The 24,270-nt window shown below is 36.6% G+C and overlaps 1 protein-coding gene across 2 annotated transcripts in view; it reads right to left on the minus strand.

Moving 5' to 3' along the window:
* Window positions 1-558: 558 nt before the first annotated feature.
* Window positions 559-24,270, minus strand: part of LOC139959485 (E3 ubiquitin-protein ligase Su(dx)-like) — a 37,320-nt gene continuing 13,608 nt past the window's right edge. For both annotated transcript variants that reach the window (XM_071957144.1, XM_071957152.1), the window contains exons 2-22: window positions 22,389-22,563; window positions 21,750-21,814; window positions 20,866-21,016; window positions 19,713-19,837; window positions 18,973-19,113; window positions 16,529-16,747; window positions 15,723-16,011; window positions 14,633-14,728; window positions 13,815-14,001; window positions 13,344-13,401; window positions 12,280-12,364; window positions 11,541-11,672; window positions 10,775-10,928; window positions 10,278-10,366; window positions 9,318-9,477; window positions 7,828-7,961; window positions 7,214-7,354; window positions 6,588-6,708; window positions 6,049-6,250; window positions 5,343-5,415; window positions 559-5,136 (exon numbers count right to left, since the gene is read on the minus strand). In XM_071957144.1, coding sequence (XP_071813245.1) covers window positions 5,037-5,136; window positions 5,343-5,415; window positions 6,049-6,250; window positions 6,588-6,708; window positions 7,214-7,354; window positions 7,828-7,961; window positions 9,318-9,477; window positions 10,278-10,366; window positions 10,775-10,928; window positions 11,541-11,672; window positions 12,280-12,364; window positions 13,344-13,401; window positions 13,815-14,001; window positions 14,633-14,728; window positions 15,723-16,011; window positions 16,529-16,747; window positions 18,973-19,113; window positions 19,713-19,837; window positions 20,866-21,016; window positions 21,750-21,789 — 2,697 coding nt within the window. In that variant the 5' untranslated portion in view covers window positions 21,790-21,814; window positions 22,389-22,563 and the 3' untranslated portion in view covers window positions 559-5,036. The remainder of the gene's footprint in view (window positions 5,137-5,342; window positions 5,416-6,048; window positions 6,251-6,587; window positions 6,709-7,213; window positions 7,355-7,827; window positions 7,962-9,317; window positions 9,478-10,277; window positions 10,367-10,774; window positions 10,929-11,540; window positions 11,673-12,279; window positions 12,365-13,343; window positions 13,402-13,814; window positions 14,002-14,632; window positions 14,729-15,722; window positions 16,012-16,528; window positions 16,748-18,972; window positions 19,114-19,712; window positions 19,838-20,865; window positions 21,017-21,749; window positions 21,815-22,388; window positions 22,564-24,270) is intronic.

Genomic DNA, 24,270 nt, shown 5'->3' on the forward strand with positions numbered 1-24,270 from the left:
ATCCAGGGGGAGGGGGGGGCGTTGGGGGTGCGCGCCCCCCGGGTAAGAAAAAGAGGAGAGAAAAAAAAGAGAAGCAAAAAGGGAGAAAAGAGGGGCAAAAGAGGAGGAGAGGAAGGAAGGGTAAAAAAAAAAAAGAAGGGAAAAGGGGAAAAGGAAAGAGTAGAAGAAAAACGCCAAGACACCTGGAATAGAACGAGGAACAGTGACATCATTACAGCGCTGCTCCCTATTATATACACAGTGTAGCCAGTGACGGATCGAGGATTTTGGAAGGGGCGTGCGCCTCACCCTACCCCTTACACCGACAACTCCATTTTTGATGTTTCTATTTTTTTTTTTTTTATGTTTCTATGTACTGTTGTATCTATGTATATACTATATGTGGTCTATCATAACGCGTTTGTGTGTATGAACGCCTTAATGTTTCCGGGTACAAGACATACAGCAATACTGGCACAGTCAAGATAATTTGGGCATTGTGAGAAGGGGAGACCGGGGGGGGGGGGGAGGGGAGGGAGGTAGAAAGATAGGAAAATGAATAGCCAAGACAGATGAACATACTTTAAAACTTATCCAATGATTGGTATATTGATCATCTTTATCATCCTTTCCAGCAAAAGTGACAACCATCATTCGGCTTTCATAAATTTTACGATACACATTTCTTGATAAGATTTCCTTCTCCAAAAAAGCCCTCTACGTTTATTCATGGTAATTGCCAATCAAACTTTGAGTATGGTACAATTGTATGCAAATATTTATAAGCAACTTAACTGACATTATGGACAAAAAGGGGGAAACTTTTCTGTACCTTCATCCAGGGAATGGTACCAAAGAGAACTTGTTATCAAATTCTGTAATCAGCATTTTTTATTTTTTTTTGTATTTATTTATTGGGGAATGGTACCAAGATTTGGTGCAACCTCCACCATTTTAGTCTTTTTGGCTATATCCTTTTTATTATAAACTACATCAAATTATCCAAAATATTGACCCTTGTCGTTGAACTATGAGAGACACTCTTCTGAATAAAAATGTTGAGAATACTGAATAAATACGCTATGCAAGTAAACCAGTACACCAACCATTCTTCTCTTTGATATCCAGGAGATAAAAAGCTGGCCTTGAAAGAAAAGAGACATGTGGCAATAATAAGTTGTAACAGAACCAATTAAAAAAAGTCAACAATGAATACAAGATTGTTTCTATAACACAGAATGGGCATATAATATGTTCATACAGTCCTAAATTCCATTCCATTCCCCCACCCCCCCCCCCGCACTTTCGACAACCCGACCCTACCTCATCCCCACTATCTACTATGTGATTAACTCTCTGTATATAATATGAGGTCTCATAAAATGATGTTTCCCATCCTGCCCCAAACCACCTGAGGAAATCCACTTAGGTACCTCATAAGAACAGAGTTATACATACTAGCTTAACAGCCCGTATTCAAAATTACAATGGAGTCATCGTTGTTAGCAGACAGCATTTAATGAGAAGAAAATTAAAATTGGGAGTTATTAAAACAAAGGGAGCTTCATCTTGCTTCCTTTAACTCCTTGTATCTGGCAGTATAAAATCACAATATAAAGGGAAAAAAAGGATCCAAGGAATGACAGAAAGTGAGCAAAATTCAAAGCCAAGAAAGTCTGTGACCATCCAGTAATTTGAAAACATTTTTTTTTAAGGCAACTTATCATTGAAAGTAAAAAAAAATGCCCCGTTTTTAATTCTTCGGAGAAATAATCGAAGCACAAAACACTTGTCAATCTACATCCTTGATTACAAACTGTCAATGTCAGCTGTTTACTTACATTTCAAACAAAAAATGAGTAAACAGATTTCTGCCATCCAACATTAAAGATTTGTTGTTAATTCTAGTACTTTCCTTTCTTCGAGGGGTCACCAGTTCTGCCTCCAAACATGCTAGAAATCTACAAAAAGGTTGTCTATGTTCGAACAAAGGCATTTGGCAAACTGGATGGCTGTAACACTTTGTATGGGAAGCAACTGGAGGACCGTCTGAACTTTCACAAAAAAAAAGAAGACTTTTCAAGCCTTTTAGCAAATTTGGTACGCTAAAATGTGGTGGCAACCCTTATGAACTTAGGGGGTTCTATAGAGGTGGCCCCACGGGTCCTCATACAGATATTTCAAGCCAACAGGGGTACAATAAAAGAAGCCCATCAACCTTGAACTTAATGCAATATGAAGACTCTCAAGGAATAGTAAGCTTTGATCCTGTCTGACCGTTTACCTGGACCTTGTCAAAACATGTTTAGAGAACCCTTAATGTAGCCTGAATTAAGACTTAGATGAAAAACATAGGACTTAATTTCAACAATCAGCTAAATTTATGAAAAATTCCAGTCAAGGGATTCCTTGTTCATCAATCTCCTTCAAACCATGATAAGACTTTCACATTTCATCAGGTAAATAAAGTGTCAACAAGAGAAATGGACAAGTAAAAGAATATATAGAATCCAACATCATTCAGCTGAATATTGCAGTGTTTTTAAGCGTAAAAGCAGTTGAATCATTTAATTGGTCAAATGTCAGTATAACGGACCAATCAGGACGAATCTAACTTATTGTGGGTTGAGTATCTATAAAAGGACTGCAGTTATTGGAGGATAAGATACAAATGAGATTTGCTGGAATCAAACTTCTCTTTTTGAAACATTTACTGATGCAGTGAGCGAGCGAAGAACTTCTACTTCTTCAAGCTCCCTCAAACAAGTCAAAGTATCATTGGAATTTTGACTTCTAAAAAAAATTCTCACAAATCCATCGATCGATAGTAGAATGCAAAATTTCATAACTGAACTTTCTCGTCTCAAAATTTGTAAACGCAGAGAAATAAAAATTGCAAATTTGAAAATTCCCACCCCAATATTTAACAAAGCATCAATGTAGTGATAAATCTCTCAAAAATATTTTTACAAGTATTTACAAGAAAAAAAAAGGAGAGGAGAAAAACTGCCATCTTCTGGACTTCATTAGAGAAATGACGAATTCAATCTTGTTACATTATTTGTAGGTCTATTGGTCATTTGCTTTGTTAGATATCATATTTAAGATGAGATACTTGGAGGAGGTAAGGGGTATGTGATAGCCAGAAAGGTATGTGAGAACAAAAGAAAGGGGGCATGGAAAGAACAATAGAACCTGGGAGAATGGGAGGAAATAGTAGAGCCTTTTAATTGTACAGATTCTACAGCTGAAAAATATTTATTCTTAATATTCTTCACCAGTATATTCCATTTTCTATATTTAATAAATTAAACATTCTACTTTGAATTAATTCCATTATTAGAAAAGCTTAAACTGCAAAGAGTGTATTGTCAGCAATTTTCCCATTTTTTAATTCTCTTTTCCCTTTTTAACTTCTGCAGAATTTTTTTCCCTTCAGTTTTGTTCAACCCTTTTGCACGATTTTCCAGTCCCCCTGTTAATAAATCTCGGCATGTACAGATGTAATAGAAGCAGTAAGTAATATCCTAAATGAACCAAATGAAAAATATTTTATTGTTTAACTAAAGTGATCAACTTGGCCATAAAAACAAGAGAGTTTTGAACCAGTAATCCATTGATTGACCAATATAAAAAAACAATACATATTACGCACGCGCTGGGATTACGCGGATTGAGAAATGATAGCGCCCTCTATGGGAATGCTGGAGAGGCCCATCAGACACTATCTCCTTTGAAGAGAGTCTCGAGCCACAAATTTCAAGCACAACTGAATGACAAAAGTGTCAGAAATACTAAACAATGTCCTGAAATGCTGACAAAATGAATATTCTTGCTTTAGTGACCTGGTAAACTGCTCTACCTGAAATCTATGAAAAATACAACATAAGAACTACACGGACCATAGAATCTTGATGCATGAAATGTGTGATGTGTTAGCCATTTGACCACTCCTTCAGCTCCAGAATATTGATATAACCTCACATGATAGCTTTATAGCATTTTATTTAAAAAAAAAAAAAAATCACAATTATTATCAACAGAAAGAAAAAGCTTTATATTTATATGTGTTTGTATATATCCATTTATATATATATATATATATTCTTATATATATATACTTATATATATATATTAATATATATAAATATATATATAATATTTTTTTATAGATATATATATATATATCCTAGACCGCAGCGCATTACAAAATCAAGATGGCACTTTACAAAGTATTGCAGAGAACTCTGGAATATGAAGATTTATTAATATTTCTGTGTAAAACAGTAGTAAAAAAATGAGACACCTTATTCTACACAAAATAAAATTAAGAACCACACAACATGAAATGGTTATTGAGCCAGATAAATTGCAAAAAGTGCAGTGGGTTTTGTTTTTCACACAGCCTGCAAAGATGACAACCTCCAAAATTAGGTCATAGGTCATGAAACTTACTGTGAGTGTTAACAAACCTCTCTTGATCTGAACATCTTGAAAAGACCAATAACTACACCTCAAGTAAATACTAGTCCAAAACAATGACCCTGAACAAACTTTGACTCCTCTGCCTTTTTCTTCTTCAAATGCTGGTTTTCTTTTTGTTTTCTCCTACAAAGTATTTGCTTAAAGACACTTCTTGGACTCACACCTATACTTTTGGGCTATTTTATCAAAAGCTCCTATGACACGATTGGTGTATGAACTAAAATGCAAAGTTTATCGTCGAGTTAATGTCTTCAAAACGCCACAGTTGTCAAATGGCATGCACTTCAGAAAGTCTCGATTTTACGTTCTTGTAAAATGATTAAAATACAAATTAATTTTCAAACCCTTCGAATTTTTCTCCCTCTCGAGTCACTGCGCCCTCAATCGAAAACCTGCTGACCGATCTCAAGACAGGAAATCCGAACGCGGAGCTTAGTCATTGTTTGAATATGACAAACATCATCATCATCATTTCCTGTAGCAAAAATATCTGATTCTTTACCGGTCATTTGTATCATTCAAATCTCTGGTGAACCAATTAGTTAAATGATTGCATCTAATTTACAGTAGCGTTACTCTTGTCCGAATCCTTCCGTCTCCTCTATTGCAAAGTTGAGCTTCTCCAGCAGCTGGTCGTAACTCTTGTACGGAGGCAAATCCAGACGATTGAAACTGGGGGATAAATAAACAGAAATGTAAATAAACTACTACTAAATTATGAAAAAACAAATGCTTATTTTGATCGGGAGGGGGGGGGCATCAAACTTTTACCCACGATAATCATTATTTTGCGATAGCAAAGCCCAGACTCAAAGTTGGACAGGTCAAAAACCAGCAAAAAGAAGGAAATAAAAAATGAGGATAATTTTGCTACTTACCAGGTATGACTACGTGGCAGCCAAGTCTCTTTGCCAACTTTTTCTATACAGAATTTTTGAGGACCATTGCTCCCTGTGAATGGTAAAGGAGTAGATAATTGTCAGCTTTCATGTTATAATCAGTCATATTAAGTAACATGTTATATATATTTTTTTCTTTCTGTTACAACTTTTAGTCTCTAAATTCACAATCATTTAAAAGTGGAATGTTAACATGACAATGTCACCTGCAACCTTTCCACCTTTTTCCAAAGGAAGTGTCTTCATTCTGCCATTTCTGATAACACTTTAACAACTTTGCATCACTTTCACTCTTTCCCCATTCCAATCAGACTCAACAAGTCACAACTTTGCTGGAGAGTCTCTGAAAATCTGTGTCAAGACTTTTAACCATTTCAACATAATAATTTCATGCTTAACCATGTTTTATTGATTGGTGTTTTTCTCAGAATTTTTGTTACATAAACTTCTTGTACTTTGCCAACATGATTATAATAGTGCAAAACAAACTGGAAACCGAACAGATCTCATCCGTCAAACCTTACTTCGTGAAATCATAAAATAGCTCAAGTCATTCGTTAACTGAATTAGTGAGAATATGAGAAACAATACATGACATAAAAAAAAAAAAGGTTTTGAAACAAAATAAATGACGGACAAAAACTTTATTTAATGTAGACAGTCAAAGCTCTCTTTCTAGACTCACCCATGAGTTCTGAAAATCCACCGACTGGGAGGCGACACGTTCCTGTCACAAACTGGAGTAGCCTTGCCCTCTTTTCGTTATCCATTTCCTTGACCGCTCTCCAGAACCACTGGATCTGTTTGCTGTCCCTGGTGTAGTGACGGTACACTGTGCTGTTGTACCAGTCATCCACGTCAAACTCTTGCATACCACACAGCATCAACTAGAAACCAAACCAAACATTAATGTTTAAGTCTCAGAAGTGATCATTGGTAAAACAATCTTTACTGAATAAATTTTTAGCACAAGACAACTGTTGAAGGACTAATAGTAGATATCTGACTGGCACATCAGAGGTACACGAGGGGGTACATCAGAGGTACATGTGGGGTTCAACAGATGTACATGAGGGGGTACTACAGAGGTACATGTGGGGGTACATGTGAGGTACACAGGTGGTACATCTGAGGTACACGAGGGGGTACATCAGAGGTTCATGTGGGGGTACAACAGAGGTACATGAGGGGGTACATCAGGAGGTAGGTTTATCTCATGCTTACCTCCAATTCTCTCTCATCAAAGTATTGTAGCCACACTAGAGGTACAACTTCATTGAAACCTTCCAGGAGTGCTTTAGTCTGCTCATCGATTCCTCGATTGAATCGCCACTGAGTCATCAAACTAGAAAGAAATCAAATGGATTAAATTCATCGTTTTGTCATTGACACAAAGCAGTTGTAGTCTACAAGCCAAAATCATGTAAATTATTGTAAGGTCATTGAATGGTTACTGTCTTTCAGTAAAAAGAGTTAAGTAATGGAAAATGGAAGGGATGGTACATTAACTTGTGGAAAGGGAACAGATGTAACAGATGGAAGGGGAAGAGGAAAAGGGTAAGACAAAGGGGAAAAGCAAGGAAAGGATGAAATGGTAAGGGTAACTGAAGTGGGAAAGGGTAACCAAAGAGGGTAAGGGGAAAGGAATACTTTGCTCATTATATGGCACCCTGAGTGATTGAAGACACATAAACTCTATATTAAGTTTCAAATTTGTAATGAGAAACTTGCAATCTCTCCTCTTTCAGCTTCACTCCATTGCAAGATGAAAGGGGTAAAAATTACATAGAATTTAAAATTTAAGTGAAACTTGTACTTTAAAATTGCTGATAAAATTGCCAATTTCTCACTTGATGTACTCTTCCTTGTTTTCTTCCGATACTATTATATTCGCACCGTCATCTTTAAGCTCCACCGTCTCAACTTTCCCGAGAATCTCAAAGTCTGCGCTGAAGGTCATGCCGAGGTCAATTTCATCGATGTCATTGTCCCTGTCCACGATAGAAATCATGAGAGGGTGATATTTACGTTTGTTTGGTTACTGCAAAAGTTCTTAGTATCACATGGGGCTTTGATGAATGACTGAAATCGAGAACCCGACCCCAATCAACTTAATGGGAATAACAGAATATTTAGATAAAACTACTCAGTTTGCAAATCTTTACCATAACAATATGGTACATGATCAATGAAAACACTCAACATGACATAACTCTCCTTTGAAACTGAACCAAAATGATTGAACTTCCAATGCTTATTGTCCAGATAGTACTTACCCCAATTTGCAAACCCTCCCCCCCCCACCCCTCTACTCCCCTCCTGATCCCAGAAGGAGTAAACATTGAACTTCTACTTTCCCTGAGAAATATTCTGATCAAACCAGACTTTGACACCAACCAGGAAGGTATAAACTTTAAAAGGACCATACTTTCTTTGTCCAGAAATGAAATGAAAATATACTTACTTGACCCAAACCAAGGAACTGTAATATTCGGGATCAATACTCTCCAGGTCTTTCAGGGTCAACTGTTTGTTTAACATTCTCTTGTAGAAGGGCATGGTGAAACCACTGTATATAAACTTGCCGTGATACAGAGCCTGCCAGACGAAAAATTGTGTTGATGAATCATAATTAACCATAATAGTAGTAGTAATAATAATAATCATCATCATAGAAGTAGTAATCATTAATAATAATAATGATGATGGTAGTAATAATGATATCAATGATCATGATAGTCATACCAATAATAATAATAATGATGATAATAATGACCATAATAATAATAATTACAACAATAATAAATACATTTTAATATAGCACAACCATTTACAGATCAGAGAACAACCATCAAACCGTCAGGAAACTGCTTTCAACGTTGCAAACTTCTTTCAGCAAATCAGATGACGAAGGTCTTCTTCTTCCATGTAACAGTCTCTAATTGATGTTCTTGTGTGTGAATTATATGGCTATTCATTTAAGATCATATTTCTATCACATTGAAAACTTACAAGAATATGATAAAACTTCACTCATTGTGTGTCAATGGCAATGTAAATCTCTTAAGCGAAATTTGGTTTGTCGTTGTAGACTGAATATGTGGTCAACAAATTCGTTATATTTACAAGATCCCAACTCCATAGCAATGAACTGTACAATGATCAAACTCGCTATCTGTCAAAATGTACGAAATACTGACAAATTTGCAACATAACTGTTGTTCAACTCGCCCCCCCCCTCCCCGGGCACCACTAAAATAAGAGTTAACTGACCAAAGGTTTACTGCCATATCATCCCCACTAGACCTCTGTTGGGTCACTAGGGCTTCCTGTTCAATATCCTACAAACTTAACTGTTTTAAGGAGACACACACTCAACCAATTATATATTAGAGATAAATGTCACAATGAACTTTTCCCAACCAATAGCAATGAAAAGTCTTATTCAATCTGAGAAATATCACAGATTTTACCGTTTTTACCGTTTTTTTTTCCTCTCAAGGCTGAAGACTTGATCAAGTCTATAAATACATAGAGCCAAATATGCTTCAGTATTTTTTCTCTTATTTTTTGCTTTATATCTTACAAGGTTTATAATTCTTTAAAGGAGAAGAGTTTTTGCAAATGCTGAATTTAAAATAATGATCCTCTTAACTTGGTCTAATGATATCACTGTTTTTGTCAGTGTCAACACTGTTTAAGGTTCCACCTCGAAAATATGAAATCAATAAAACAAAGAGAAAATGAAATGTTTCATATCCCAGTGGCATTATAATATCACAGATTTAATAAACTTACAGCTCGCAGGCAAGGCTTTTAAAACTAGGATATCTCTCCCATACAGAGCAAGTGTTTCTTAGCTGTTTGGGGCGAGTTGTTCTTCACAAAGGATCTCTGTTGTGGGTTTGTGCCCCCTGTAAGGTTACTATAACCCATGACAAACCAGATACATACCATAGCTAGGAACCTGCCAACAAATCTGAAGTAGTGAAGATGGTCAGGATTGATGGATGATGCAGGGTTGATCTGTAAGCTGTAATTATTCTTGTTGGCGTACTCAAACAGACAGTACATTGGATTTAAGACTTCATGAGACAGCATGAAAAACCATTCCCTAGAGAAAATGGAAAATTACAAAACATTCCTCTAAGAAGACTTGAACAAATACACCCCAAATTGACACAGCCATAGGGAATAAAAATGTAACGGCTCACTTGAAACTTGTTCACAATTTATCACATATTCACAGCAGCAGCCATACTTTTCATTCTGACTTATCATTTCAGGCTAACACTTCCAGAAGCTATAACACAATTTTCACATTTTTTATTCTATTTCTAGCAGTGCTTGAAACAAAGGATTCTCAAAATAAGAGGTCTTGTAACACTGAATATGAAACTCAAAATACATTCAATATGTGCAATGACATTCAATGGGGTTCTCCAGCCATGCACAAAATTAAAGAGAGGGCGCTGCCATAACGGTTCTACCTAGTTCGGCGACGAAACTTGACAAGATGCAGTCTCTACCTATAGATCATAATGGTACCGTTAGTTGATCAATAATAATGAGGGAGAGATCTTTTAAGTTTCTAGTTAATCTGACTGTTTGGAAACACCTAAACATGTGTTTACTAAAGTATTTTTTTCGGGTAAGGCAACTGGATAACACCACGTGTCCGTATGCAAGTTCATCCAGCGTGTTCACGCGATCATGTCATTTTGATTCAGAGATCTGTAAACAGTGCAGATCACGCGCAGTTGGACCAATATTACAGCGCCCTCTGTGAAAAGACTAAAGAGCCCCCCCCACCTTTGAAGAATTTAGTCAAACAGAACATGAGTTCAGAGTAGGCAAAGAAATAAAAACAGCTGTGTGAATATGTCAGTATTGGCAAATGTTTGAAATGGTTACCTAGCAACACCACCATAGTCCAGGCCTTCTTCTCCCCTGAATATGATGTAGAGACGTTTCCTCAATTCCGGTGACTGCAATCTCATAATCTAAAAGTCAAGAATATTAAGATGTAAATACAAGAACTACGCACTACATATATATGAACAAACAAGTAGTGAATGCATTGCACCCAGTTGGGACAATATTTTATATATACTGTACTTTCATGTCCTGCTTCATAGCCCTGGTACTGACAGTATGTGCTGTATGAGTATCCTGTTTATACTGTTCATACTGTTAGTACAAGTGCTTTGAAGCATGATATGAGAGGACAGTATAGAGTGGTAATAACACTGGGAAATTGTCAGTACTGGCTGCCTTGATAATAGTTCATGAATAATCATGAGTACCCCCAAAATTAAATATTCGACACCAGTGACGACAAACTGTGATTTTTTTACCAATTATTCGTCTTTTAACTTTCCCACACCCCCCCCACCCTTGTGCCAACTTACCTGATGAAAGGAATCTTCAAATAATGTAGCCCTTGTGACATTGATTTTGACGTGTCCTTGGAGGACGGCACTTTGACACAAGTAGCGAAACTGTCCCAGCTTATACCTGAATGACCTCTCATAGGCTACTGGTACACCGAAAGCACCTTTTGGACTGAAAATAAAATACATATAGAACATGAATAACTTGTAAGCAACACAACATGGGTTCGAAAATGCAGTTATCAAGTCATAATCCAACCACAAAGAAAGACAGTCCTATTCGATTTGGAAACAACATGTTCACTTCTTGTGCTACTTGTCCCCCCCCCCCCTTCACCCCAATTCCCAGAAAGAAATATAACAGTGATATTCAAGTAAAGTGGTCCATTTGAAAATTGGTGTGATGGACGTTACCAAATATTTACCAAAATTGTTAAGACAAACAAAATGAGTTATTTTAACACATGAATATTGACAAGTCCACGGAAGCCAGTAAACTCAGCTCTCAAAAGTCTAATGCATCGGTATTTTACAATCATTTGAACAATAACAATTTAAGACTTTTTGATACACATTTTGCAAACATTTCCTAAATTTGACAATCATTTGTAAGACTTTTACTCTATTTCATGAATGCAGAACGCAGCTTGATTTTCAATCAAATATATAAAAATGTGAAAATTATTTCAAAAACTTGTAGTACCAAAGCAGTATTTTTGGTAGTAATTAAATAATGATAAATTGATAAAAACATTTGTTGAAGAATGTTGCTCAACTCTCTCACCCTTTAGATGCTTTGTCTCTAGGATCTTCAAATGTAGTAACCTTAGTGTTATGATCTACGAAGTACCGTCGGCCTTCCTTGGTATACCTAATCTCCCATCCATCCGGTAGAGGATTCTCCTGAACGGCTGATCTGTTGGTTTTTAGAGACAATTATTTCTCGATTACCCAGCTTTTTACCCTTTCTGTGTTTTCAAGTTTACAACATTGTCTTTCTTCATACAGTTTCTGATAGACATACACACTACTTCTTATAGGCATGTAAAGCAAGATTGACACAACACGGCTTACTTGATGAAGCCATGAGCCTTTCTTATCAAATGCTCAATATGAATGCATCTCTGTTTATGTCATATTTTTGTTTTTTTTATTTAAAAAAGAAGTGTGCATTCGTAATACAAGTAACGCTGATAAAGTTGTTAAACTTGTAATCAAGTAATAAAAATATTGCCATAAAAAAATATGCTAAAAGTTACAAAAATCACAGTTACCAACAACAACATTGATTAAAAAGTTCACATTGAAGGTTAAAAGTCTTCTGCCACCCCCAAGTTCTTCTCCTATAACTTTACAGCAGTGTGAGATCAATAACCACAAAAGAAGAACTACTTGGAAATCCAAATCATCTAGAAGCCTGTTGTTAGTTTCAAATTAGCTGCCGCCGGAAGTGAAGGAGTAGAAATAATTTGTAATGGTTCCACCAGGACTACTCCTCCCCTTAGTTGGTTTTAAGTACTCACCCCTGGGTTCTAGGGTCTTCCCATTGGGTTGTTTTACTGATGTGATTCACAAAATATTTTCTGTTGTGCTGATCTGTTCTTTGTTCTGTGGAACAAAACAACATTTCAAATTAATATCATATTATATCATATTATATCAAACATATCAAATTTTCAATTATTTGAAAAAAAAAAAACTGAAACAAATCATAAAGGTAATTTTGGTACAAGCAAGATAAATATAAAGATAGAGGTCTCATATTGTTGTAACTGAAAAATTGGTCATTCATTGATTATAGGGAGAGGAAGGGGGGGGTGGCCAACGTTTGTGATCATTGTTGGTAATCCTGTAACAAAACCAACTCTGGTTGATTAATTTTGCAAGTATATACATGTAAGCTACTCATTAATATAGTATCTGCTGTGGTCACATATATTTAGCTTGGCACAGAAAAAGTGTTTCATTTTATATTTTCATAAACCTCAATTATGCTTGAGAATATGAAAAGTAAATTTTCAGCTCCTGAGGGGGAAAAGTGGAAAACAAATAAGTTCACAGCATATTTCATGCATCTCAACTACATACTTTTTATTCACAACTACAGTATGAAATGTTTCCCGAAAGGTAATGAGGGCAGTATTGAAGAACTTAGCATGAATAGAATCCCGATTTGCGACCTGATTCATTTGCTTTGGCTTCGGCTTTGAGTACATTGTTTCCTGTATGCTGCCTTCTTGGACGAATCTAACCGTAATAGTAATGACCAACTTTGCATTACCTGTGCGACTTTGCAATCGGCCGTCCCCATCACAACTTTGCAAGGTCGGTAAGAGTGACTCCATAGTTTTCACTTTTGGGAAACCAATAAAGCTCTAATACAAACAAACCGACTCTTCTGTATCAAGTAATAACAAACATTTTAGCCTTAGAAACCAATTTTCAGTAGACGCATTGCCTTAATATAAAGGGCAAGCTCCATTCTTGTTACAACGGCCTCAGTAGTCTGGCTGGTTCAGGTTGAGATCATAGTATGTTTGAGGTCAAGTGAGGTCATATTATGTCATTAAACATGAAGATAACTCACCCCATCCCAAGGGTAATGCACCCAGCGGATCATCTGGCACTGTTTCAGTAGTAGGTTGCTGAAATAGAAAAGGAAGAAAAACAAGGAAGAAAAAAAATGAAGATGTTAATAAATACTGACTTGGACCAATTAAACCTATACAGTGATATAAGAATCAATGTGAGATGAATCCCACTTTTACATGTTAGTAGGATTATTATCACCATTTCACGTCCGAGATATTTCTGCATATTGCACCTGGCAATGTTAGAAAATGAGCTCAAAAAATATTTCTCAAATTAAACGTAAGTTATGTAATGTTATTCAGGCAATAACACTCACTGTTTACGTATAGCAATGTGGTTCACACCAGCAAGACCCTTTTCTTTTTACCTTTTTTTTTTTGTTTTTTTGTTTGTTTTTGTTTTGTTTCTTTTAGAGACAGGAGACATTGCACTGGAGATAGAAGCTATATATCTATTTGATATTTACCGTTGTACCAGGCAGATACAGTCTTTGCTGAAGCTGTTGCATGGCATCTTGTTGGAGCTGTGCATGCTGGTTCTGCCATTCTTGGTAATTTCTCATTGAATCTACCGTCGGTCGCTGCCAGGTGGTTGTCCTGGTGTTGTGGTCGACGTAGTAAATTCGACCCTGCGGATCTTTCCTCCTCTCCCAACTGACGGAAGAAGAAGAAACAGATCTCAATTAGCCCAAGACCAACTCGATTTAAGTTTTATCTTTTTCTTTCGATGTGACTCTGAGTAGCAGAGATGGAGCAACAAGGCCGAGTTAATTTTACGCTGAGGGATATTACTTAAACAGGAAGCTGAAGGAGTTAGCTGGTTTTGTCTTCTACGATTAAGACACTGGAGGGCTCTGTTGCAGGAGGTAGTTTTGACCAGTATGAGCCTTACTGTAACTTTTGTCCAAAATCATGCTTAGGGAGAATAAATAGCAACAAGAGTGTTGAATGCTGAATCACTGAACAATTTATCCCTCATGTTAAAGAGACAACAAAAATATGAATACATATATACATGTGTGAATTGTCACCATCTTAGTCGCTTGTGATGTTACAAAGACTTTATTATTTACAATGTTCAAGAAAAAACACGAATACGCATAAACTTGTTTCTTATTGTATTAGCTAAAACCGATGACTTTTCCCTTTATTAATACCCTTTGTCTGGACAACCAAGGACCTTATATAACAATCCAACCCCATGCATGGCTCCTTCCTTCCTACCATTACACCAGTAGTGTTACTAATTGTCTTGAAAGCTTTAACCAGCAAAGTAACTCCTTACCCCACTGGCAGTGGCTGTGGCCGTTCCCATGTTGTCGTCTGTGTGCTGTGGTCTACATAGTATGGCCTGCCTTGTGGATCCAACCTCATTTCCCAACTGAAATAGAAATAAGATGGTTAGGATATTTCGAAACAAAGCTAATATTCTAATATTGCGCCCGTTCCTACATACAAATCTAATATTCTAATATTGCGCCCATTCCTACATACAAATCTAATATTCTAATATTGCGCCCGTTCCTACATACAAATCTAATATTCTAATATTGCGCCTGTTCCAATGTACAAATCTAATATTCTAATATTGCGCCTGTTCCAACGTACAAATCTAATATTCTAATATTGCGCCCATTCCTACATACAAATCTAATATTCTAATATTGCGCCCGTTCCTACATACACATCTATTGAAGGGGTCAGTAGTGAATCCTGCTAAAAGTCAAGGGCTTGTGTTGAAGGAGGGGGATGTGATAAGGAGGGGTGGTACTTTTATCAACATATTTATTCCTTTTGGATGACATTTCAATATAATATGCCTGTATTTAATGTCCTTGTATTTTTATGCTTTTTAGTGTGCGTAAGGATTCTTTGGTAGAGGGTATCATCTGCACTGCCACACACTTAGTACAGCTGTTCATGTTTGTTTGTTGACATCCAGCAAAATCTCGCCAAGTATTTACTCAAAACCAATTTCACAACTCATTTGAATTCTCATAGACATTTTCCAGAAAACGTTAAAATTGCTAACTAGCTGAAAATTACTCAATCCATTCTAGTATTAGCTATTATTGTGCAAACACGATACAGTATTAATAACAGTATTAATTATTATAATTACATGCAGGCAGCAGCTGATGATTTTTCCACCTAATTTAAATTTCTCCATGATATCAAATTATAATTAAACACCAGCCAAGCTAGGGAAGTGCATATTTAGGTGATTTTAAAAACCAAACATGTACACGAAACAATTATCAAAGTTTATAAAGTTAACAGACGATCTAAGTTGCATATATTTCTTTTCTTCTCTTCACAAAGTACTGGAGACACTACACACGACGGCTCGTGATTACATAACAGATGTGACTCACTTTCCTGGAAGTGGTTGGTTGTTCAGATCCAGATTCACACCTCTGGCCCTACCCAGAGCTGTTGCGGCAGCGCCTGGTGGACCGCCTGCTGCTGCTGACGGTGGTGGTTGTTGTGGCAACGGTGGTAGTGGCGGTTGGCTACCTCCTGATGCAGGTGTCGTAGAAGCCACAGCGCCGGTGGCAGCAGTGGTAGTAGTGGCAACACCGGGTGGAGGTGGCATGGGACCAGCAGCTGTCTGAGAAAATCCTGGAGGATTCCTTGCGGTCGCAGTTGGTCTTGTGGAATTACCTACGAGAAGAGACAGAGAATACACAACCGTTTTATGACACGATAATTAGCGATCCAACCCATTTGTCAACCGTCACGTGTAGTAAATACAAGCCACCGTATTCTTCCCCACAAATGTCAAGACGGGTAAAACTTTTGATTTATGTTCACGTGGTTGACGGTCAATTAATTATATGTGTTGCAGTGACATGACATTGTTGATCAACTTTCTCTTGATCAATTACAAAAGTATTCTATTCCAATTGATGAACAGACAAAGAAAGTGAGACATTCCAAAGGTACATAACATTCTCTACCCCTGCCCAACACCCTCCCCCTGGTAGGTTAAGGGAGAAAGCTCAGCCATAACCTTATCCTGTGACATGTTAAGTCATATATGTAACTAAAAACAGAAAGGATAATAAAAACAAAAAAGTCTTAGTAAAATATTGAGCAAAGAATAGGTGGTTAGGGGAGGAGAGCATCAGATCTGAGGAGACAGGTCAGAGATAAAGCAAGGTAAATATGTAATACTTACTGTCACTGCTGTCGTTTCCTGGGGGTGGGGGAGGGGGCCTCCTCCTGGGTCTCGGTACAGGTGGGGCATCTGTTGAATTTGTGGTGGTATTGCCACCTGGTGCTGAAACGGGTGCTACTCCTGCCACAGGAGCAGCAGATGGGTGACCCTCATCTGACCGATTCTCTACCGCTACCGCTCTACCGGCACTACCGTTGGCCTGTGTTTGAGTAGTAGGACCTGGTGACAGAAACCAAAGACAACACATGCAAAAGGTAGAGAGGAGTCCAAGTCTCATTAGATATGCGATTATCCTGGACAGGTAACAAGGAAAAACCATTCCACTCGTCTGAGGTCTTTCTAGAAATCTTTCGAGAGGTGAGCACACGTTGACATTAAAACATTGTCCAAAGCTGAACATCTGCATACTTCAGAGAGATATAAATTTCAAAAACTCAAATAGTAAGTTGGATCTTTTTCAAGAAGGGGACTACTGGTTAAGAGAGAAGGTGGAAATACACGATTTATAGTATTAAAAAAAGAGTTCAGTGATTTCAAATTGAGCATTCTTAGTGGGTTTGGGTATTAACAAGTGACGATGATACTTGAAGCTTTCTGCATTTGGTCAACAATTCTATATGAGACATGCAGACCATTACTCACAATACATCTCTAATTGATCAAATTAAGACTCTTTCAATTAAATCCAAGGTCAAAGAATTAGTAAATTAATAAACTTGAGTTAATGGATTTTTCACCGACACTTTTCATACTAGTATCAATTCCATGCCTTTGGCAAATTTGGGAAAAACCTAAAATATTGGACTTTAAACCACTAAATGGAATGAAATTTGACAAGCAAAGCTTATGAAACATGTTATGATGGGTTTTTGGTATCAATTAGCATCTTACAATTTATCACATCAAATAAAAAACACTGCTTAAACGATGACAGTTCTGTCTTGTCACGGTAAATCTAATGCCTACACAGTGCATACATACCACTCATAGAGAAATGTCAATTTTATCCTCATCAATCTGACCTTTACCAGGATAGTTCAACAAATACACCGTATTGTACTTTGCCATCTACAATGTTTACATTTCACGGACATTTTAGTAATCTACTGTGAAAGGAGACACAGAGCCAAACAACTTCCCCAAACAGCTGAGAAATATCTTATTCCATTTGGGAGGTGCCACAGATTTAATGTTTCTTTACATGCAAGGTTGAAGACTTGATCAAGTCTAAATATGACATCATCAGGCCACATGTGCTGAGAAATATCTTATTCCCTTTGGGAGGTGCCACAGTTTTAATGTTTCTTTACATGCAAGGTTGAAGACTTGATTAAGTCTAAATATGACATCATCAAGCCACATGTGCTGAGAAATATCTTATTCCTTTTGGGAGGTGCCACAGATTTAATGTTTCTTTACATGCAAGGTTGAAGACTTGATTAAGTCTAAATATGACATCATCAAGACACATGTGCTGAGAAATATCTTATTCCTTTTGGGAGGTGCCACAGATTTAATGTTTCTTTACATGCAAGGTTGAAGACTTGATTAAGTCTAAATATGACATCATCAGGCCACATGTGCTGAGAAATATCTTATTCCATTTGGGAGATGCCACAGATTTAATGTTTCTTTACATGCAAGGTTGAAGACTTGATTAAGTCTAAATATGACATGATCAAGCCACATGTGCTGAGAAATATCTTATTCCATTTGGGAGATGCCACAGATTTAATGTTTCTTTACCTGCAAGGTTGAAGACTTGATTAAGTCTAAATATGACATCATCAAGACACATGTGCTGAGAAATATCTTATTCCATTTGGGAGGTGCCACAGAATTAATGTTTCTTTACATACATGGGTGAAGACTTTATCAAGTCTAAATATGACATCATCAAGCCACATATGCTTCATATTTTGTTTTAATGTTCTTCATTAGTTTCTATAATGTTATATTTTCTATAATGGAGATTGGGTTTTGCAATTGCTGAGCCTAAAGTATTAAAGCTAGTTACATGAACTAATGATCACATTGGTTTAAGGTTCAAAACTGTTTTTAATATTCTACCTTGAAAATATGGAAAGAAAAACAAACAGAAAGTATAAGGGTGCCAGATCCTAGTGGCACTATGACATCATAGATTTACAAAATGGCAGCTGCCAGATGAGACTTATAAACTAGTGTAATTTCTCCCAAAAGGAGCAAGAATTTCAGCAGCTGTTTGCGAGAGTTTTGTTCTTCAAAGATCTCTGTCATATAAGCTGAAGATGATGGTTGGGTTTGTATTCGTTCCAAAATGTTAATCCAAAAGTCCTCCCTTAAATGAACTGACCAATCATCTTCCAGTCTGTCACATATTCTTTCTCATAAAAAAAAAACATTCCACAGGGGTTAGTTTCTTTCCAAATCAGTTACTCTGCAGATCAGTTAAGATCACTTACCATTCTGATGTTTAGCCCTTAAAGCTGCTAATACTTCTTCAGAGACTGAAAGACCGTTGAACTCCAAACTGAGCTCTCCACCCCTCTGGTACCCATTTTTGGTACCAAACTTTAAGTCTTTCTTGCAGAGAAGTTTGTGAACTGGGAAAGTTAATCACACAAACCAATATAGTATTAAACACTTGTTTTTACAATTTTGAAGCAAAAAATATATATATATAATTCTGGCAAACGTTATATCTGATGATGCATTTCTCCTGACAGCAAGACGATCTGTTTTAATGGTCAACGATGGCAATACTAAAATGATTCATTAAACTATAGAGTAGCAACCCTAATGATAACTTATCTATAATTTTTGAGGATTATAGGTCCACTGAAAGGTACATTCTCTATCCCACACCCCCTACCCCATCCCCCCCCCCTCCAGCATGATGTATTATAGTTAGCTAATGCACTAAACTAACTTAGCAGAAAATCTGCTTCAAGAATCTTCTAATATTCAAGAAATCTTGCAAATCATTGTATATTTCAAGTTTCTGAGCTTTTCCTAATTTCTTATCATATACAGTATTTGTGTTTTCCACAAACACATACAACATACCCATATTATTGATTGAGTTAAATATACAGCCATGCATCATTGTGGAAGGAAATGTTTCTCGGAGGTGTTGTTGCTTAATGTAAAGTAGAACACTCCCAATTGAATACCACAAACATAATTTTGAAATTTTACTTACTGCGACCAGTATTATCAAGTAAGAGAGATGCTAGGTTGACTTTGGCTGTCCCTAGTGGTACATCACTCTTTAATGAGTAGTGATTAAACACCTTGAATTCAAGCTTGGCATCTGGCTTCACCAAGCTGTCAATAAAACAAAAACGAAAGTGAATCAAACTCTAGTATGTAAAATCTATTAACATAAATGAGAATAAAATATGCAGTCATGTTTCCCCCATGTAGATCCTCCACTTTTTAATTCTGTCAATCAAAAAAATCAATTGTACATTCAACAACAGTTCAGGGAATAAACTAAGTATTCAAATGGTGTGTTAACAGTTTCTGAAGTTTGTCCCATATACAACACTACGGTTCCTGTGTGCAAAACTACTAAACATATTTGAACTTGTAAAGCAATTTGACTATTTGTCGTGTAGCATTTTGCGATTCGATATCGGATGAATGATTCCCTGTAGTAGAGTGTAATTCCCTGTGAAATATAAAGATTAAAATATATCATCTTGTAAAAATGAGTAAACTTTCAATCTTACAGTCATGAGTGGATAAACATAGAAATGAAAGATAAAGCGTTTATACGTTTATTTTTTACGCTGAGTACACTATTAAGACCGTACAAGTTTTAACGGCCAGGTTACGACTTCAAAAGAATTATTTTCACACGAGATTTAATCGAGATTTTTATCGATGTTGACTTGGGTCTTTGAATCCATACACGGTAGTCCAAAACTATTGTCCATGTTCCTGAGGCTATGGAGACTTTTGGTCAATTTCGTCTATTTTCCCCCCAGACCCTGGTAGTATCTTTCATTCACATTTTACTCCTAATTTTGGAAACAGCTTCAAAGACAAAGACACAAATGTTTGTTTTCCGATAGATGACAAAATTTTCCATGTTTTTTTCAAGAATGATTCCATCATTACTTGTCCGATTCCCATTTCCTCTGACCTCACTTGTTCCATTGAGGTCAGTCAGTGATTTTATTTATATTTTTTGTACCACGGAGCTCAGAGAACATTACAACAAATCTATCATGGTCTCCTGAACTCTTCCTTCCTCCAAGTTTTTTAACTTGTTGCAACTGTTACTTTCCGTTTCATTACTTATATTTTACTCACTGAGATAGCTACACGAAACGACACAAAAAACTTACACAGTGAAATGTTCGTTCCATGTTGGCGTCCATGTTTTCTTCTGTACTTCTGTTCTTCGAGGCGGTTGGCCATCAATTGTCATTTCCACATAAGGATCCCCCTTGCCACCAAACAGGCTGGTACCTGTCTCCTTAAGCTTAGCGGATTGAACTGGATATAAAAAACGAAAAGAGCCAAACCTTTTAAAACACGGAATGGGTTGCATGGGAATAAATTGTAACGTCAAAATGTTAAATCCATTCTCAGAGTGACAGCTTCAAAAGTTGCCACAAATTTGTATTTTTGAATTCCTATTCTGGTTTGAATCATGCTTCCTTTACATTTGATGAGCTTCAAAGTTGTTCAGGAATTGCCAAAGCTAAGAGATGAGGAGCGTTTGTTTGGTTTTAATCTGTCAATCTTTAAATTAAGCAAAGTTCATGTCAACATTATATATGGTAAAAACTAGCAGGTATTGCTTTCACACATAATGCTCTTAAATAAATGATCTAACTTGCAAAAAAAAACCCACCAAGCTATGGAGGAAATTAGGTACAGATACTATATTGACAAGTGGCCATGTTAACAATTGCCAGTCAAACAATCTGCATGATCTCTGTACCTATGATATGAACTGTAGTGTAGTGGCTTGTTTAAAAGCACATATCATTGGGGCTGCTCTCAATGCCTGCACAGAGCATGATGTGTGCTGTAAATTCAGACAGTAAGAATGCAACGTTACTAACCGATGCAAAGTACCCACTTCAAAGTGCAAGCTACCAATACATGGTGAATGTATCATTCCACTGTAAATGACGAATAAATACATACATGTATACATACTGAAACAGGAGAAATTGTCACTAGAAAAACAGCAAAAACCAAAGTTTAAAGAGATACGTACTGACGACATGAAGCTGCGACAACCTTGCACTGTCTGTCATATTGTTCCGGATTGTCACCTGGGACCTGAAACAACAAAAGTCAGTAGTTATAGAATCATTATGTCATAGTTTACTCAGTCTCATCAATTTCCCTTTCTCTTACAAATTAAAAAAAAGACCATAGTCAAGCAAAATATACATATTGGAAGGTATGTATGTTCACATTGTTACCATGGCAATCACCTTACAACCAATAAGTTGCCAATCACCATCATTTATGTGGATAGTTTTACCAACAATGTAAGGAAAGCAACATGCAAAAACCTAACCTAGTGAACAGGCATGATAAGTTGTAGGGATGCAACGGATCCAAATTTTTGGATCAACCAGAATGGACCGGATCCTTCACAAAATCCGCTTGGATGTTACCCAAGAGGACATGAAATCAGAGAAAACATTAATAAAACTGTTCACAGACACCCTATCAGCTGATCAATGTGACTAGGTTTAAATCCCTTCCCACTAAAAGCTCACCTTCTATGACCTATCATCTAATGATCAAAATCTAACATAAACCCTAGGAGAGTATAACCTATCCTGTGATTTGCACTGCTTTGATTAGATTATATTCATACTTTCGTAAATTTATATGTACAAACCTGGCCTTTGTTTTCTATCACTTTTAACTTGTAAAAAAAGTTGAGCCCAAGATTGAGCTTGGGTAGAATTCTGCGAGAACAAGTCTTCTGCAAGGTAGAGTTCAGATCAGAGTTACCGATAGCTTCACATGTTGATGTAGAACACAAAACATCACAATGGAAATAGCAAATCAATCTGGAATAAGGAAAAACAAAAGGAATATGAGTAACTTTGTGTAACTTGTAATTCACTGGGTTAGCGGTGTAACGTGGAATGACACTTTACAGGTCCCTAACAAAACATCACCTTAAACTGTTAAATTATATATATACTTGAAGCATGTTCATAACCATTATGTGGCTTCCAGAATATTTTTATGTATATTCGAGTTGGTTGGAATCATGTTTGATCTCTAGAGTAAGGCAAATATGTCACCAAAAACAGTTCTAGTATTGTTCAATACAAGTGACAAACGCCTACAGTGGAATTACGACCTACAGTATCTTACCGGTTTCGAACCTCTGGACATACAATCAGCGTCCATAGCCTAGTGGTTAGGGTGTCCACATATAAAGCGGGAGGCCCGGGTTCGAATCCCGGTGGAGGCTGGAAGTTTTTTCGCTGTTCTAAATTTTCCAAATCATTATGTTTTCAATTATATAATGCAGCTCCATATTCTTGAAGTTCTGCCCATGCTGTGATTTTAACAATCAAAATCTACTAATTGCCTCAAGCAGACAGGTGAAGTTCAAATAAGTAGTGATATATCATTCAAGCAAAGCAGGAACTACAATACTATAGCAAGTAGAGCATACTGACAAATATATCATATTTGTCTTTCGTTTTCTCCACTATAAAGTTTTGGAATAATGCTTCATTCAATCTTTCATTTCAAATGGTACTTTATATAGGTATATGAATCTGGCAAATGTTTAATTTCATATCCTTACATTTTCATAACAAACTGCAATATACATAATGTATACAGTAGGCAGGTTCTAATGAAAGTCACAAAAGAGGAAATGCAAACAGGTTAACCCAAACACTAACCAGGATCTTTTCAGAAGTCTCCATAAAGTGGTAAGTGCATATATTAAAGTGTTTGTATGTGTATTGTTGACCAAGTATTTATAGACTGGTGCTATGCCACTCAGGGTAGATAGCTTTTGAGGTTCCTGGCTCTTTAAGCACAAATGCAAATTTCAATCAAGGCTGTGAGTCGATATTCTGCTTAATAAGGGATGTAAATGATGACTAAACGAGTGCACACCTTGTAGTAATACCATGAATGCAGGATGAGATCAAATGTGCAGTGCGGCTCTTGTGTATAACACAAATGAGTTATTAGGGAGTGAACTTTACAACCAGACTATATGAATAGTCATGAACATTGTTCCTTGGAATACATTACATTAAGTGGTAACAATTCACGATGATATCGTGTACAATGCCTCATACTAATGTCAATATCATTCTTAGCAACTGTCAACTAAGTAAGTACTGTGCCAATATTCCATTATGATCACATCAGTACATCACCTACTACTTAAGTATTAAATCTACTCAATTGTAAATATAATTCATCAGGGAAAAACTGACTAAATGTGTGGTTGAATCTAACACGTATAGAGCTGTGTTCTTAGTTTATAAATGTAATATATCTGACAGTTTTACCCAGGCCTCGACAAATATGGTCACTAACTTGCCATTGGCGAGTAGAATTTTGCTTTGGCCAATAATAGCAAATGTATTACGCCCGACATTTTGGCTAGTAGTGACTCGTGGGCTAGTCAAACCCCAATATTAGCAAGGCTATTGTTACAAACATGTCACAGAATGATAAAAGTACCTTGGTGAATTTGAAGCAAGGTGTAAAATGATTTTTATTTATCTATGACCAAT

Source organism: Apostichopus japonicus, chromosome 3 (genome assembly GCF_037975245.1).
Source record: "Apostichopus japonicus isolate 1M-3 chromosome 3, ASM3797524v1, whole genome shotgun sequence".
Taxonomy (NCBI): Eukaryota; Metazoa; Echinodermata; class Holothuroidea; order Aspidochirotida; family Stichopodidae; genus Apostichopus; species Apostichopus japonicus.